We start from the raw sequence: 18,132 nt of genomic DNA, 5'->3' as shown, positions 1-18,132 counted from the left end.
CACTGGCATTTCTGCTTATTCTTAGCTATGAGCTCTTTCCAAGTGTTGGGTTGCCCCTTCGTTTTGCATCTCCGACTGAATGCAGCTGAACGCTGAAGCCGAGCTGCCACCGGTGAGAATGCAGATTTTGGCTGGATCGTTCGATTTTGAGATTTTATTATGTTTTTCTTCTATAATTACTGCAGCGTCAGACTCCCTTGCGAAACAGCCGGGCAAAACAACTCTGAATAGTTGATTCATGTTGATATGCATCCTAGCCCCATTACAAAAATAAAAATAAATAATTAACAGCCATTTAGTCTAAATGACCTATGCCCTGGAGAATAGTTGTTTCAAAAAGAATAAATAGCTGGTCATTTACAGAGGTCTTTTTGATATAATTTCTGTTTTTAGCATGAAGTTAAATAAATAAATAAATAAATAAATAAATAAATAAATAAATAAATAAATAAATAAATAAATAGAGTTATGAAGGGGGAATGTTTTAGTAAGATTATGCATTTTTATGAAACATTAGCCAATTTGAATATCAATCAATATGTTTGTGTCAATTGACGACCTACAAAATGTGATTCTGACTGGAATGAGTTTTATTTCCTATTGGCTTGTGGTGCATTAAAGTCACATTTCTGGTTGAAACAGGATGTTGGAGGCGGGGCATAACACAGGGAGGGAGGAACTGTTTCAAAAATCTACTGTACACCTAACCTCGCGTCACCAGGCTCTCAACTCAGTTTGTCCTCCAGTGTTGTTTCCAGCCCAGGCTCCAGCAGTAGCTGGCTAGCTACCCTCAACCCAGGCCTGGGCTCCAGCAGGAGCAGGCCAGCTACCACCAACCCAGGCCCAGGCCCCAGCAGTAGCTGGCTAGCTACCCTCAACCCAGGCCCAGGCTACAGCAGTAGCAGACCAGCTACCACCAACCCAGGCCCGGGCTCCAGCAGTAGCTGGCTAGCTACCCTCAACCCAGGCCCAGGCTACAGCAGTAGCAGACCAGCTACCACCAACCCAGGCCCGGGCTCCAGCAGTAGCTGGCAAGCTACCCTCAACCCAGGCCCGGGCTTCAGCAGTAGCAGACCAGCTACCACCAACCCAGGCCCGGGCTCCAGCAGTAGCAGGCTAGCTACCACCAACCCAGGCCCAGGCTACAGCAGCAGCAGACCAGCTACCACCAACCCAGGCCCAGGCTCCAGCAGTAGCTGGCTGGCTACCCTCAATCCAGGCCCAGGCTCCGGCAGTAGCAGTCCAGCTGCCACCAACCCGGGCCTGGGCTCTGGTTGTAGCAGGCTAGCTACCATCAACCCAGGCCCAGGCTCCAGCAGTAGCAGGCTAGCTACCACTAACCCTGTTTTTGTATCCCTAATGATTCCCAACCGAGGAACAAACCTGGTATGTGCACAACCCCATAGAGACACTGTCTCCTTCCTTACAACACAATTTTTTGGCCTGAACTCCGATATGAACTTACTCCCACCATCTCTATTATCATGCTACATACTGAGGATTCTCATAGCAATGATAGTGTTGCCATCTGACAAAGTAAAACATGTTGTGAAAAAGAAACATCCTATCACGTGCACAATTCTCTGTCGCGCACTAATTGTCTTACTGCTTATCATCTCTGGTAACGTCCATATTCACCCTGGCCCTTCTGCAAATGATGTGCAAATAAATCTCCCAGCTAGCAGCGGTGCTAACAGCGGTGTGAATAATGCAGCTTCTACCCCAATCTTGGTTCCAGAGGACATGGAAAGGTTGTTTTCAACAAGAGGTCTCCACATTATCCACTTAAATGTAAGAAGTCTCATCCAGACAATACATGAAATTAGGCTAATTTTCTGCAAAAATAAGGTTGGGATTCTGTCGTTTTCTGAAACGCGGCTTGATAACTCCATCAATGACTCCGAGATTGAAATTGAAGGTTACACTGTTATTAGAAAAGACAGGAACAGAAATGGCGGTGGGGTCTGCATATATGTCAGATCAGACATCTGTTTTAATGTTAGAACGGATATGGACCATATCCACACTGAGGCAGTGTGGATTGATATCCTATATCCAAAATCAAAACCTGTATTAATTGGTGCTCTTTACAGACCCCCCGACCAAAATGTATTTTATGACATGTTAGAGGACACTTGCCTAAGCTCAGCTGACTTTGGTAATTCGGAGGTGATCATGATTGGCGACTTCAATACAAACACTCTAAAGAAAGACACCCCCATTTACAAATCTTTCAGAAACTTTTGCCTCTTGTTCAACCTAAATCAGCTGATCACTCAGTTTACTAGGGTTAGTGCTACCACACAAACCACTATCGACTTAGTGTTGACGTCTGACCAGTCAAAGATCTCCAGGAGTGGAGTCATAGAGTATGGTCTGAGTGACCATTTTATTATCTTCTGTACCCGTAAGATACAGAGAGCTGCTGCTAATTGTCACAATGCTATTCGTATTAGATCGCTGAAGGATTACAGCGCTGAGTCATTAACATTGGCCGTGGGAGACTTGGACTGGTCACATGTCTTAAACTGTACATCGGTAGAGAAGGCTTGGTCCCTTTTCAAATCAATGTTCACATCCATCATAGATCAACTTGCACCTGTGAAAGTTGTCAGGGTAAAAGTCAGGACTGAACCATGGATCAACACTGACATCTTAAAAGCAATTGGAATTAGAAATGACAGCTTTACTAAATACCGAAAATCCAGGGATGAGCAAATCTTTAACGACTATAAAAAAAATAGAAACGAAGTAATCAGAATGGTCAAAGAAGCCAAGTTAAATTATTTTAATGAAAAGATCACAGAAAACCAAAACAATCGACAAAAACTATGGAAATCCTTAAAGCATCTAGGTCACAACAATAGACTTAAGACCAAAACCACCAACTTGAACTTAAAAGTAGGAGGAACACTCATCTCAAAGAAATCTAAGGTGGGAAATTGTCTTAATCATTATTTTACAACAATTGCTAACACCCTAGTGAACAAATTACCTGATCATTCTGGTAGTTACGGCGATAAGCATATTCAGTCCTTTTACAAAAACCTTGGGGTGCAAGCAGATCAATTCTCTTTTTCGAGGGTTTCTAGGGAGGATGTGCTGGCAAAGCTGCGGGCTCTCAAACCCTCAAAGGCAACTGGTCTCGATAACATCCCCTCCAGGTTATTGAGGGACTCAGCTGAGGTTATTTCTCCCATCATTACCCATATAGCCAACCTGTCCATTAGTCAGAGTCATGTCCCACAGGAATTCAAAATGGCGAGAGTAACCCCTCTACATAAAAAAGGAAGCAAGCTCGACCCCGGGAACTATCGTCCTGTTTCCATCCTTTGTGTCATCTCAAAGGTCATAGAGAGGTTAATTTTCGAACAAATAGATAACTATCTAACATCACACAAGCTTCTATTTGAATTCCAATCGGGCTTCAGAAAATCACACTCCACGGACACCTGTCTGCTATTCCTCACTGACCACATCAGACAGGAGGTTGATAGGGGCAAGTATTGTGGCATGGTCATGTTAGACCTGCAAAAGGCATTTGACACCGTTAACTTTAACATCTTGCTGAGTAAGTTGGGGGCCATCGGCTTTGACAGCACATCATGCAAATGGGTTCGGTCCTATCTGGAGGGAAGAGAACAGGTGGTAGATGTAAATGGTACCTTGTCCCCCCCTCTACCAGTAAACTGTGGGGTCCCTCAAGGAAGCATTTTGGGGCCTATGTTCTTTCTCATATACATGAACGACATGCAATCGGCAAGCAACTGCAACTTATTCTTATTCGCAGATGACTCTGCTCTCCTATTCTCACACCGGGACAAATTGCTGGTTGAAACTGTCCTTAGCGCCGAACTAGAGAAAATTGGCACCTGGCTATCTGATAACAAACTATCTCTACACCTCGGCAAAACAGAATCAATTCTGTTTGGGTCAAGTGCCAATCTCAAAAAATCTCCTGGCTTCTCAATTAATGTAGGTGCAAATAAAATCAAAAATAAAGACGAGGTCACATACCTGGGGTGCATCCTGGACAATAAACTCTCTGGTGAGAAAATGGCTCTAAAGGTGATTTCTAAAGTCAACCAAAAAACAAAATTCCTAGCAAGAATATCATCATTTATCAACAGAGAGGCTATGAAAGTGCTAGCAGGTGCACTCATCCAGTGCCATTTTGATTACGCCTGTATCTCCTGGTACTTAAACACCACCAAAGCACTTAAAATCAAACTCCAGACCTCCCAGAACAAATTAGTCCGGTTGCTCCTCAATATCCACCCCATGACTCATCTCCTCCCCGAGCACTTCTCTGGTCTTAGATGGCTCAGGGTGGAAGATCGAGTCTCACACATTAAAATGTGTATGGTGCGCAAGATCAAGAACAGGACAGTCCCAAACTACCTATTGGGCTACTTCTCCAATGTCTGTGAAGTACACAGGTACTCCACCAGGGGGAGCTCCACGGATTTGGTTCCTATTAAATTCAGAACCAACATGGGGGAAAATTCATTCTTATACTCTGCCGCCGTTCAATGGAATGCTCTACCATCAGCACTGAAAGCAATAGATTCCTTGACAAATTTTAAAAATGCTTTAAAAAAATGGTTTTATACAAAATGGTCTTAGATTGACCTTTTATTAATCTTAAAATGCTTTAAAAATGGTCTTATACAAAATGGTCTTAGAGTGACCTTTTATAGGTGCCCCCCATTAGGTTAGATTGGGTTGTATTGCTATCTGTTTATGTGTGTGAATGTACGTATTGTTTTCCTTATGTTACGTATTTTATTAGGATTTGTTGGGTTTATTTTTAATTGCACTAATTGTCTTTTATTTTATTTTATGCTTATTTTTTATTGATTATTCTATGTGCCCTACTTCCCCATATTATCCTTCCCCCTGCGTGGCAGGCACACCCACGCGTTACCCGCAGACTCCGACAAGTGCTTAATGCACTCATACTGTTATACACTTACACACACTCAGGCATACACACAACAGTGCACTTTTTATCACAGTCATCTTAAGGACCGCAATGGAAACAAGCTGTTAGCTTTATTGCGTTTTTTTTATCCTTTTGATAATGGTGGGCCTGTGCATGTATATACTGTATGTATACACTGTTTGTTCATTATCAATAAAGAACTCAATCAATCAATCAAAGTTTCCGGTTTATGCTGTAGTGTTATTGCTTGTTTTTTGTTTGTTTGTTTTGTTTGTTTGTTTGTTGTTGTTTTCTGCTCTAAATGGTTTTACTTAATTGTATTTATTTGGATTAGCTAGATAGCTAATAACTCGCATCACATTTATTTTTGGAAAATAAGCTCACATGTCGAAAACATAATTTTTCATTTGACAAATGATGTTTTAAGGATGCAAGGATGCAACAAGGCATAGAGAAATATACAAACCTCATCGTAATTCCACACGCCGCTGGCCAGCTCCACACAGAAGATCACCAAGAGGCTGCCAAAATACTAGAGAGAGACAGATAAATGGTGTGTTTAGTCTGTGAACATCTCTCTGTGCAGTGTCTGTCTGCCTGATGGCTCTGTGTTAGTGTAAGGTGTCTGTTTGATGGATCGCCATGGCGATGATGACGGGATACAGGGTGTCTCCCTGTGACAGACGGATCCCTTTTCTACCGTCGTCCCCCATGTTCACTCATCTGACAATATTCATGATGTCAGATGCTGCTGCTCCCACTCTCCAATGTGACAGAGAGCAGAGAGAGCAGGCTGACGACGCAGCACAGAGGTCAAATAGATTGTCGATTTCCTCATTGTCTCTCTGATATGATAAGCATATGATCCGGTGCGTGTCGGAAAATAAGCTGTTTACAGGACGTAAATACAAGCATTTCACAAGCCCCGTGTTCTTCATTTTCAGGTCGCAGTTCAAAACAGATTATCTTTTCGCTGCATGTAGACCGTAAACCGTTGTTCTAGGAAAATGCCCTGTAAACACGCTTAATCACTGTTACAACGCGGGCCATTTTAACATGGGGGAGAACGGGAACGACTCACTTCCGGGTCCAGCCTCAAGTGGCCAAACCAAGCGATTCAGCTACATTTAGAATCAGGAGAGACCATAGAACATTTCACTTGGGCAAAAATACAAAATACAAAATGGTACTCTATATTTCTTTTAGGTTTTGTTTTTATTTTTATAAGCATTTTACAAAATGTCTATGGGGAAAAAAATGAAATCCCTGGGTTTGTATGCTTAAAGCGGAAGAGGGCTTGACTTTGGCTCTGTGTTAACAGGGTCGTCAGTGGAGGCTGAGGCAGACAAGCTGATGTTTGGAGAGTGTAAATATAAGCAGCAGACAGATGGCTCTGTTAGTGCTGCAGTCCACTTAGAGCATGCCAGACCCAAACAATGCACACACCGAGTCACACGCACACACACACACACACACACACACACACACACAGACACACACACACACACACGCAGAGAGAATCTCACACACACATACACACACAAGCCAGAAGTCATCTCACCACGCAAAACTTCACTCCCCTGTCTGTGTGATTCTCACCCACTATCTATCAAGTTTTGTGGGAGGTTGAACTTTTAACCTCCACAACTCTCATCTGACAAACACACACACACACACACACACACACACACACACACACTACACACACTACCAGGTGAGAAAATATTAAACTACTCTGGTCCCCTCTGCGCTACAGTTACAGTTTTGCTTTTCTCTATAGAGAGCCAAAGTGAAACGTCACTTCCTGCTTTCTCCCTGTACCAGCGCTGCAAAAAATATGAATGGCGGTGGACGGAGAATAAGGTTACTTTTTTGATCCCGTTTGAATTGTGCCACGGGGTGCCAACGCTAATTTTGTCAATTTAAAACATAACTTTGCATGTCAAGAAAGTCACAGTTTGTCGTCAAACTGAAATGTAGGGGTTAGTTTCGTATAAAAACTACATAGCTTGCGGAAGCTCGTGGCATGTCGCCGGTCTTCAGCTTTGCCGGCAGAGAAAGTGACGTCACTTAGGCGACAGTGTATGTAGTCTTTCTGATTTATAACTTCTAGTGCAACAGTTTGGCGACAAACTGCGACTTTCTTGACATGCAAAGTTATGTTTTAAATTGACAAAATTGGCGTTGGCCCCCGTGGCACAATTCAAACGGGATAAAAAATTTAACCTTATTCTCCGTCCACCGCCATTCATATTTTTCGCAGCGCTGGTACAGGGAGAAAGCAGGATGTGACGTTTCACTTTGGCTCTCTATTGAAACAGACTCACACATTATCACACACTTGTGTCAAGGAACCTATAAAGAAACAGCACGTTTGAATTTTGCATTGGGGCCAGTTCTATTGAAGTGAATGGGCGGGCATGGAAAGTCCCACTATAACACATATCTGTGTTGTGTAGTGTTGTTGTAGTACAAAAAAAATAAAGAAAAGTGGTAGACCGGTCTTGAGATCAAGAGTTCTCCCTCGGTCTTGGTCTTGACTCGGTCTCTCGGACAAGCCGAACTCGGGATTTAATTTCAAGACCAGTCAAGGCCACGGCTGCAGTGACATTACCGGCCTGTTTATTGTCTGATGTATTTATTTTTATTGTGATTGGGTGTAAAAATCCCCCTCCCCCTTTCAATTGCAATCAATAACTTTGCAGTTTGAAAGTTTTACCGCTGAAACCACTCCCATCACGCACCATGGAAGACAACACAAGGCCAAGAGGTTTACATTTCAAATAAATGTTTGTTTCAACATAACCATATAGAGTCTATAATGGTTATGTCAGAGGTGTAAGTCTATAATGGTTATGTCAGAGGTGTAAGTTTAGGCAGAGGTGTACGTTTAGGCAGAGGTATAAGTTTAGGCAGGGGTGTAAGTTTAGGCAGAGGGGTACATTTAGGCAGGGGTGTAAGTTTAGGCAGAGGTGTAAGTTTATGGTAGAGGTGTAAGTTAGGCAGAGGAGTAAGTTTAGGCAGAGGAGTAAGTTTAGGCAGGGGTGTAAATTTAGGCAGAGGAGTAAGTTTAGGCAGAGGGGTACATTTAGACAGGGGTGCAAGTTTAGGTAGAGGTGTAAGTTTAGGCAGAGGGGTACGTTTTAGGTAGAGGTGTAAGTTTAGGCAGAGGAGTAAGTTTAGGCAGAGGTGGAAATTTAGGTAGAGGTGGAAGTTTAGGCAGAGGTGGAAGTTTAGGCAGGGGTGTAAGTTTAGGCAGAGGTGTAAGTTTAGGCAGAGGTGTAAGTTTAGGTAGTAGAGGTGTAAGTTTAGGTAGAGGTGTAAATTTAGGTAGAGGTGTAAGTTTTTATGCAGAGGAGTACGTTTAGGCAGAGGAGTAAGTTTAGACAGAGGCGATTGGAGTCTTTAATAAGTTGACAGCGAGGAAGCCTAACTATTTTGGGGTGACCTTTTCCTCGTGTGCTGGAAACACTCAGCAGACTGCAATATAAGACCCACTGTAAACATCAGCCTCATTACCCCAGTTGTCCATCAAAACCAACTAGCAGTAGGCTACATATACCAGGGGTCTGCAGGTTTGATAATGCTAGCTCAAATGCTAGCTCAAATGCTAGCTCAAATTTAAACACCAAAATTATAATCTGATTGAACATAGTTTTGAAACTATAATTGCATGTGACAGTACTTATGCAGTAAGAAGATGTCATCTACATTTTAAAATTCCATTCTGTTTGCAATTCAATGTGTCTAAAACCCCTTAAACGGAGGTCCAACCAGGGTTACTCCCAGGTTTCCTGCATTGCCTGACTCGGCTGGACTCACGTCCAGAGGTGGGTCAGACAAATAATCTGATTGGTTAGGAATGGGGCACGGCCAGCCGATGTAATACCGATGTAAAGCTGTCTGTAAAACTGATCAATAAGATTAGGCCTGTTATAGCAGTGGGCGGGGTTATCTGTTGGGGCGATGATTGGAATAAGTGTACCATCATGGGCATGGCTCCGGTGCACTGAGGGGAGCTATAGTTCAAAAAGCCTCCAATTGTGTCATGGAGGCGCTGCGCTGCGCTGCGCTGCGCTGCGGTACTGCAGGTGTTGCAAATCACCACAAAGCAACAGCTAGTCTCCTCCGTGGATCACTGGCTTGTCAGTAGTTTGGTGTTGCAGAGCTGGGCCCATCAGCTCAACTACAATGCCGAATGTGGAACATGACATGTGACATGTTGTAGCCAAATACCCCCCCCCCCCTCCTACAGTTGTCATGAATAGTAAAATTAGCTGGAGAGACCAAAACCATACCAGGCTGTAAACATGTTTGTTTCTGCTGTAAAGTCGGGCATTTTAACATGGAGGTCAGTGGGGAATGACTCGCTTTTGCAGCCATTCAAGTAACTGCAGTTTTTGGTACTTTCGCGTTTGCTTCGCTCTTCCAAGATGGAGGTTGCCGCTTGCACTGCCACTGCAAAACGGCAAACAGAAATGCACAGTTGCACGACAGAAAGCGTTACGTTAGTGAGATCAGGGCAGCGGTTAGTGAGGCCAGGCTGGGTCTCCGGCTGGTGCATGGGGGCCTGTCTGTAACCCAAGCACCCCTCTGTCCCTCAGACGCCACCCCAATTCCCCCCCCTTCCCCACCAGTAGGTGGGGACGGCTCGGGTGTCCCCATTGTCCTGCGGCCGAGATAGCATTGTCCCCCTCTGGTGTGTCTGTGAAACACAAGAATGCCAGTGGCAGACTGGCCACGGAGAGCCACTTCAGTGGGGGGGTGAATGGAGTCCCAGTGGAGGGTGTGTGTGTGTGTGTGTGTGTGTGTGTGTGTGTGTGTGTGTGTGTGTGTGTGGGTGTGTGTGTGTGGGGTGGGGGGGGCGGTGTAGAGAGTGGATGGAAAACGACCAGAGACAGGAACTGCTGCCGCCAAAGACACCTGGCAGATAGCAGCACAATAGAGGCACCACTCCACCTTATCCTGTCCTCTGTGTGTGTGTGTGTGTGTGTGTGTGTGTGTGTGTGTGTGTGTGTGTGTGTGTGTGTGTGTGTGTGTGTGTGTGTGTGTTTGCTGTGTTTTGGCACAGGAAAGGCTGCAGCCCAGTATTGTCTCTCTCAGGTGAATAGTTTTGCAGCTGTACTCATCCGCTGATATGCAACTGAAAAAACTCGGCACCACTTTCCACAAAACTACACCGCAGGGGGTCGGGCGTGGGAGGTTATCTACAGACTAAATTAGTCCACATTAAAGCCACAGACCCCTATGAGATTTTGTCAGACACAAATGTGAGAATATGTTTTATGTAGTCCAGAATTCCATGACTGTATGTATAATAGACCCTTTTCACAGCCGCCATTTTGTGTCTAAAAGGCAGGGTAAACACAGGTGCACCCAACTCACTAATTAGGGCCCCAGCACTGGAACACCTAAATGGACTGGAAGTTGGAAACCCTAAGGTTTTTGCACACCTGTGTTTATCCTGCCTTCCAGACACAAAATGGCTGCCGTGAAAAGGGCCTATAACATACAATATATACCTATATACAATAGGTAGGGAGACAACAGAGAAACTATGATCAAAACAGTCATTCTCCTACAATGTAGGAGAATGACTGTTTGTAGAACCTACATTCTACAATTCATCATTTTGCTGGGAACCCCCTGGACCCCCCTCAAGGAGCCTTGGTGGTCCCCGGACCCCAGTTTGAGAACTGCTCTACAGCACAGCTGCAGGCTGACAGTTAGAGCGCTGCATCGACCGCACGACAATACAAAACAATTGCAGGTGAAAGTGTTTGCTGTTTACTCTGCCGTGTCGTGATTCTACTTCCTTACTTCCTGCCATAAAGATTTGTGCCAAGCTCTATTCTGCAATGAAAACAGCGTGTAAGCTGAGTGGCTTTACCCCAAGTCCCAACCTCCTTTTCTGAAAAATGCCAAAGCGGAAAGTATCTAAATCTGCAGTTCCTCAAATGGCCACTTGAGGCTAGCTCCAAAAGTGAGTAAATCTGCATAGATCCCCATATTAAAATGCCCAACTTTACAGCAGAAATAAACATGTTTACAACCTGGTTCAAACAACGGATTTGGTCTCAGCTAATTTCACCGTTCATGACAACTGTAGGGGGGTGACTTTTTATACAACTCATCCATTTATACAGTCTATGGGCCTGTGTCCACCTAGCGTCTTTTTCCGACTGTTAAACGCTGGGAGTGTGCTGGGGAGCGCTGATCCCAGCACACAATATACAAGGAACCAGTCTGAAACTAACGTTAGTTCAGTGCGGTAGGAGCTTGATAGCTGACAGCTAGCAAGCTAACAACACAGGTAGGCTATGCTATTAAAAGCAGTAAGCACAACACTCACCAGAAATATTAAGTGTCTAGCCAATCTGCTCCCACAATTGAGCCTTTCTGTCTCTGTTGCGATCGTTTCTCCATATGATTAGTTGCCAGAAAAGGAGCACCCGACACCAGCGTCTTTCTGAAAAGTTTAATTATTTTCAGCTGGAAGCGCTGGGAGTCGGGCGCACAAAACGCTGGAGCGCTCTGAAAATAAACGCTGGACGCAGCGCACTTTCTCTACACGTCCGTGTGCGCTCGCATACGCTCTCCCCCCATTGGAAACAACTGAAAAAAGACGCTGGACCTGAGGAAAAAACGCTAGGTGGACACAGGCCCTATGGCGGCGTTCACACCCAAAGCTCTTTTTTCTGTCAGAACCAGGGCCGTAGCTAGCTATGAGAACGGGGAGGTCCGGACCTCCCCTAATATTTCAGCCTGCCAAAAAAAAAAAAAAAAAATTTTTTTTTTTTTTTTGCAGGCCAGGCCAGGCCACTCACTGAACAGCAGGCCAGGCGCCGCCTACTGGTTTACTAGTGGTTGTATTACTTTATTCAGGTTTAAAGTGGGTGCATCTCATTGTAAAATTGGACTTGGCCCAAATTGGGCTTCAAACGGCCCAAATCAGGCTTCAAACGGCCCAAATCTGGCTTTAAACGACCCAAATAGGGCTTCAAACGGCCCAAATCTGGCTTCAAACGGCCCAAATTGGGCTTCAAACGGCCCAAATTGAGCTTCAAACGCTGAATAATGACATCACAACAGTATAATCCTAATGTTGATTTAAAATTATATATTACTCTAAATATGGCTTAAAAAGGGGGGAAAAAAACCTCAATTTTTTTTCCGCCTCCCCTTGCTGGACCTCCCCTATTTCGGAACCCTGGCTACGGCCCTGGTCAGAACGCTATGAAAATCATGTCGAGAGCGCTTCCATTGGGCACAAAACACAGCGCACGGAGCGTTTTTTTGTGCTCCGTTTGTTTTACGTTTAGCACGTCCTTACATAGAGAATGAATTGCAGAAAGACGAAGGAAGCTCCAAAAACGCATTTGGTCTGAATGTAGCCTTAGAGTCAAATAGATGATAAAGCAGAGTGTGCTTCAGGGTGTGATTGACAGGTCGCCTGTCCTCAGTGATCGCGCAGCTCACCAATCACAGTCCAATAGCACCCAGCTCTGTGACTCTGTTGCCAAGATGCCACACACACACACACACACACACACACACACACACACACACAAACACACACACACACACACACACACACACACACACACACACACACACACACACACACACACACACACACACACACACACACAGTAACACCTACCCAGGACAGGAGCAGCGGACTGCATTTCAGTGTGCCGCAGTAGCCCACCATGGCCACAATGATTAGAAAACAACACACTGCAATGATAACCGGATGGACAGCTGGGGAATAAGTAAGAACGGCTGCTTCCTCCAGCCTGGAGGGAGGGGAGGAGAGGGGGGGGGAGAGAGACAGGCAGACAGGGAGAGAGAGAAAGAGAGTCATTTCTCCAGAGTTTTTTGGCAGACTTTTCATTTATTTATCTCTCCATTCTGCCGTGCTCCCCCCTCCCTCTCCTCCACTGGCGGCTGCATCATGATAGCCTTTTTCACATCAGCAATGTTGTGTCTAAAAGGCAGGGTAAACACAGGTGCAACCAAAACATAAACGAGGACCCCGGCACTGGAACACCTAAATGGATTGTAAGTTGGAAACCCTCATTAATGTTTTGGTTGCACCTGTGTTTGCCCTGCCTTTTAGACACAAAATGGCTGCAGTGAAAAAGGCCCATTAGTCCAGTGGTGTAAACAGTGAGAGTGTGTGTAGGAATGTGAGCGTGCACAGTCTCCTTGAGTTACGCGTCCACCGGCCGTAGATTCCCTGCCAACACGATGGTCACAGGTTCGAGACCCCATGTTACCTCCGGCTTGGTCGGGCGTCCATACAGGCACAATTGCGCGTGGGAAGCCGGATTAAGGACATGTGTCCTGGTTGCTGCCTGGTCTAGCGCCTCGTCTGGTCAGTCGGGGTGCCTGTTCGGGAGGGAGGTGACCCGGGCGGGGAGGGGGACTAACGTGATCCTCCCACGCGCTACGTCCTGCTGCTGAAACTCCTCGCTGTCAGGTGAAAATAAGCGGTTGATGACTGCACATGTGCTAGTCTACAACTCTCACCAGATCGGCAGAGAGGGTGGAGCAACGACCGTGACAGCAGGGGGAATTGGCCAAGGACAACTAGGGAGAAAAGAGGGGGGATCCGGAAAAAAATGCTTGGTTGCAGGTTCAATTTCTAGAAGTGGGGACACCAGTCACATGACTTGGACGCAAGTCAGGCTCCAGTCACAGTTTCAAATGCTTGAGATGTGGCTTGAGGCGTGAGACATGAGACTTCTTCTGACTTGGGACTACTTGACTCTGACTTGTACTTTGATGACTTGAAAAGGTTTTCTAAAGTCTTGACTTGAGATCTTGTGTTTGTGTAAATGACTTAAGCTGTGTTCACACCGAGATATTTATTTTTCGCTCTGTCGCTTGATTCACGCTGTGTTTAAATCGCTCGTCAACAGGCACAATAATTGACGGACATCTGGGGGCTATAACGTTACGCAATGTCATGATGTTTGTCCACTACGAGCCACCGTAGTTGTTTACAAGCTAAGCCTATCAGCGTGCTCCTAACGTGAGCTTCATACCGGTAGTGCAGACTTCAGGCATTGTCAGCCTGTCAATCAGCTGTCAATGCGGTTTGTTGCCACACAATAAACCAGCGGTTTGTTCCAAGCCAGTGTGATCCTTGACTCACTCTCACACGGCAGCCAATCAGCGTTGAACAGCGAGCGACTGTGGCAGCCAATCAGCGTTGAACAGTGAGCGACTGATGCCAGCGTAATTTCGCTCGAGTTGGGATATTTCATCTCGGGCAACGAGCGTATTCTCTCCCTAGCGCTCTGTCACTCTGCGATTTTTCTCCCGGGCGAATATACGCTCAATCGCTTGTTTGCATTGACTTTGTATGTAAACTCGATGCCAGTGAAAAACTTTAATAGGTCGGTGTGAACGCAGCTTTAGATTGAAAGTGATGAGGTTTGTTCCAGCAGACGACTGAATTTAAATTCAGTTTTCTGAATTTGTATGGAGTGATTGAATTTATTAAAGTAGAAAAACTGATTATAGAAATCAAACTCATGGTGCTCCTTACCAAGTTTGTATCCTATTAAAACCACATTGCATTGAAAAGTCCTACATATCGTCGCTGTTATGCCAGGACCTCGAATGTGCCTTTTTTCACTTTTTTACTTTTTGTCATAAATCAGTGCCATTGGTCACCCTTCACATCTCTGTGTGGTTTTTAACAAATGCAACCAATGGAAAAGCATTAAAACGATCTTGTGAGTAAATCTCGTAATGCCATTCGCCCTCAATCTGTCAGTCAAACCTCGAAATTCGCCCCCTACCTCCGTCTGTACCCCCCACGCAGGACAATAAACCCGGAAAAGTCACACGGCAGAGGTGCTGTGTATTTCTCATATCGTTTTGACTAATCCTGGCTTCCTCTGACGTTAACATATCAATCAAATGTTTTCCAGTTATTCCTAGGCTGCAAACTTGTTTTTTAGTAGGAGAAAGAGAGCCAGCACACAAAAATGTCCTTTCGTTGAGTTTATTCCAGCACACCAGGTACAGCACACGGATGTTTCAGCCTAACGGCCTTCTTCAGCGTGTTGCTGTGTCAGGCGGAGATGACGTTTAAATACACTGAGAACGGAAGTACATTCAATAAACGAAATATCAAAATTCAGTTGCAGTATATAAAGAATTCAAGAACCAAGCAATACACAACACAAAAGTTCCATTATCAAAGAAAATGTCTACATACAACAATGTATGCATACCGGTATATAAATATAAATAATAGTCTGGTCAGTCCCACTGTGTGGGAGAGCAGAACCAGGCCTAGGTAAAGGCCCTGCTGTATTCACAGTGACAGGTAGGGGGAGTAAGCCAGGTCTGGACTACAGATAGATACAAAACAAAATACAGAATACAATAGAAATGTTTTAAAACAAGAGTTATGCTTAAATAATTGCACGTTTCCACTATAATGGCCTAGAAAGAGGTCCCGCTGTATTGTGATAACAGACAGGAGAGATTAAGCTAGGGCTGGAATGCATATTACTAAGTACATAAAAAATAGACAATACAAATATGTTACAAAATTGCACATTCAAAGAAAGCAGCCCAATAACAGTTCCTCATTAAGTCCTTTCGGATGCTCTGTCTGAAGAGTGTGAATCCAAAAGGCCTCTCTTTGTAGCAAGGCCCTATCTCTATCACCACCCCTTTTCAATGGACTGACAGTTTCTATGCCCTGGAACCTCAGGGTGCAAACCTCATGTCCCATAGCGTTGAAATGTCTCGCTACAGAAGATTTTTCATCCTTATTGCGAATTTTACTTTTGTGCTCGGAGATGCGGGTTTTGAGTTCTCTACGAGTTTTCCCCACATAAACATTTGAACAAGGACATTTTAACAAGTACACAACGAATTTAGATCTACAAGAAATTCTACTTTTAATGTTGTACTTCTTGCCAGAGTGTGGGTGAGTGAAGGATTCACCTCTGATCATCGCATTACACTGCAGACAGCTCGAACAAGGAAAATTGCCATTAGGCAAATTGGATAAAAAATGTGTAGGGCGTGTATAGCAATCTGCCCTAACTAACATGTCTCTCAGGTTTCGAGCCCGCTTCTGAGCAAAAATAGGGGAACTTGTGAACGCGTGTCCTACCAAGGGGTCACTGCACAAAATATGCCAGTGGCTGAGAACAGCGTTTTTTATTTCATGCGACACTGGAGAAAAAGTTGTGGCACATACAATTTTAGTGCCGTGGCCCGAGGGAGATTTGGGAGTGAGCAGGTCATGTCTGTTTAAATCCCTGACCTTCTGAAGGCTCACATCCAGGTCATGGCTGTTGTAGCCCTTGGCCCGGAAACGGTCACATAAATCTGAAGCTTGTTGCTATCTCCTGTGTTTACCTTATCCGGATACAGTAATTAATCCAGAGCAGCACTATCTCCTGTGTTTACCTTATCCGGATACAGTAATTAATCCAGAGCAGCACTATCTCCCGTCTTTACCTTATCCGGATACAGTAATTAATCCAGAGCAGCACTATCTCCCGTGTTTACCTTATCCGGATAACTGATTCAGAGCAGCACTATCTCCTGTGTTTACCTTATCCGGATACAGTAATTAATCCAGGGCAGCACTATCTCCCGTCTTTACCTTATCCGGATACAGTAATTAATCCAGAGCAGCACTATCTCCCGTGTTTACCTTATCCGGATAACTTATCCAGAGCAGCACTATCTCCTGTGTTTACCTTATCCGGATTACTTATCCAGAGCAGCACTATCTCCTGTGTTTAGCTTATCTAGATAATTTATCCAAAGCAGCACAATTATATATTATTATTATATCTCCTGTGTTTAGCTTATCTGTATTACTTATCCAGAGCAGCACTATTACATATTATTATATCTCCTGTGTTTACTCACCTAGTGTGGGCTGTCAGGGTCAGCACGGTGTTCAGGTAGTCCCTGAGCCAAGCTGCCACTCCCAGGACACATGCCGACATCAGCTGGACACACACCCACACGCGCATGTACGCGCACACACACGCGCGCGCGCGCACACACACACACACACACACACACACACACCGACATATCACTTTCTGTTGCCTACAAATAACATCTCAGAATGTGAAACATGCACACATCGGGACGCTGCCCTATTTAAAATGCAAAGTTGTCAAAGGGAGGAAAATGCTGAACCGCCGGGGGGGGGGGGGGGGGGGGGGGGGAGGGTGTGAGAGAGAGAGTCTTATGGGCTCATGGGATTTCTCTCATTCTAGGCATTATATAAGGCTATAATAGTCAGGTGTGGATATGTCATTTCACAACTGACTACACTTTTTGTTTGTCGATTTCCCCCCCATTTCTTTTCTGACTGTATGTCAGACCTTTGCTGCAGTCCGAGTCCGACTCAACTCGAGTCCGAGACGAGTCCTGGACACATTTTCAGGACTCGTCACTTGACTTGGAATTGAGCAGTGATAATAACTTGGACTTGGACTCAAACGCTCATGCATTCGGACTTGGAAGTTGGAGACGAGAACTCAGACTTATTTTGATAAAGACTTTTTTTGCCCCTCGTTTTTTAGTAATGGGCCCCAATAATTTGACATGAGGTATTGATAGCTATATTGACACTGTGACATTATTCCATTTTGTGGACAGACACATGTTCCACCTACATGTGGAGTCACAATCATGTCCAGTAGGCTAACTCCAGACTCAGACTCTTCTTTGGTGACTTGTTTGAGTACAGCATTACAACATCTTGTCAGTCATCAGTCATCGCACCACTTTGTCCCCCAGAAATCTAGTGGATATAAGCGGGTTTGTACGTTTTGATGGCAAATGATATGAAATTATATAGGCTTGAGAGAATTGACATCCTTGTTTGTGGGGGGAACCAAACAGGCTGGAGATGAGCTGATATGGTGGGTATTATAGACGGTTTTAACTTGACAACATAAACATTCTAAATAGCCCCTAGCTTACTTCCTGTTGCAATGTTTGCTGATACACTAGCTGACAGGAAATAAGCTAGGTTTCAAACTGTTCCCATAGCAACGTGATTCTGTGAAAACCGTCTATGAGCGCGGAGGGTGACCAGCTGCTCCTCTCTTACCCAGAAAAGTAAATTGAGAGCGTAGAGCAGGCAGCGCAGGCACCTCACCGCGTCCTCCCGAGCCATT

The 18,132-nt window shown here is 44.8% G+C and overlaps 1 protein-coding gene across 1 annotated transcript in view; it reads right to left on the bottom strand.

Annotated features, from left to right (window-relative positions):
* tspan12 (tetraspanin 12) overlaps nt 1-18,132 on the bottom strand; it is a gene marked incomplete at its 3' end in the record, with an annotated part of 55,645 nt that extends 37,513 nt beyond the window's left edge. The window contains exons 1-4 of the mRNA XM_083662845.1: nt 18,066-18,132; nt 16,865-16,947; nt 12,609-12,744; nt 5,412-5,477 (exon numbers count right to left, since the gene is read on the bottom strand). Of these exons, the coding sequence (XP_083518971.1) occupies nt 5,412-5,477; nt 12,609-12,744; nt 16,865-16,947; nt 18,066-18,131 (351 nt within the window). The 5' untranslated portion in view covers nt 18,132. The remainder of the gene's footprint in view (nt 1-5,411; nt 5,478-12,608; nt 12,745-16,864; nt 16,948-18,065) is intronic.

Source organism: Poromitra crassiceps (assembly GCF_964638095.1).
Source record: "Poromitra crassiceps genome assembly, chromosome: 2".
In the NCBI taxonomy this organism is placed as follows: Eukaryota; Metazoa; Chordata; class Actinopteri; order Beryciformes; family Melamphaidae; genus Poromitra; species Poromitra crassiceps.
Note: the sequence above shows the minus strand (reverse complement) of the source record. Positions and strands in the feature narration are given on the sequence as shown.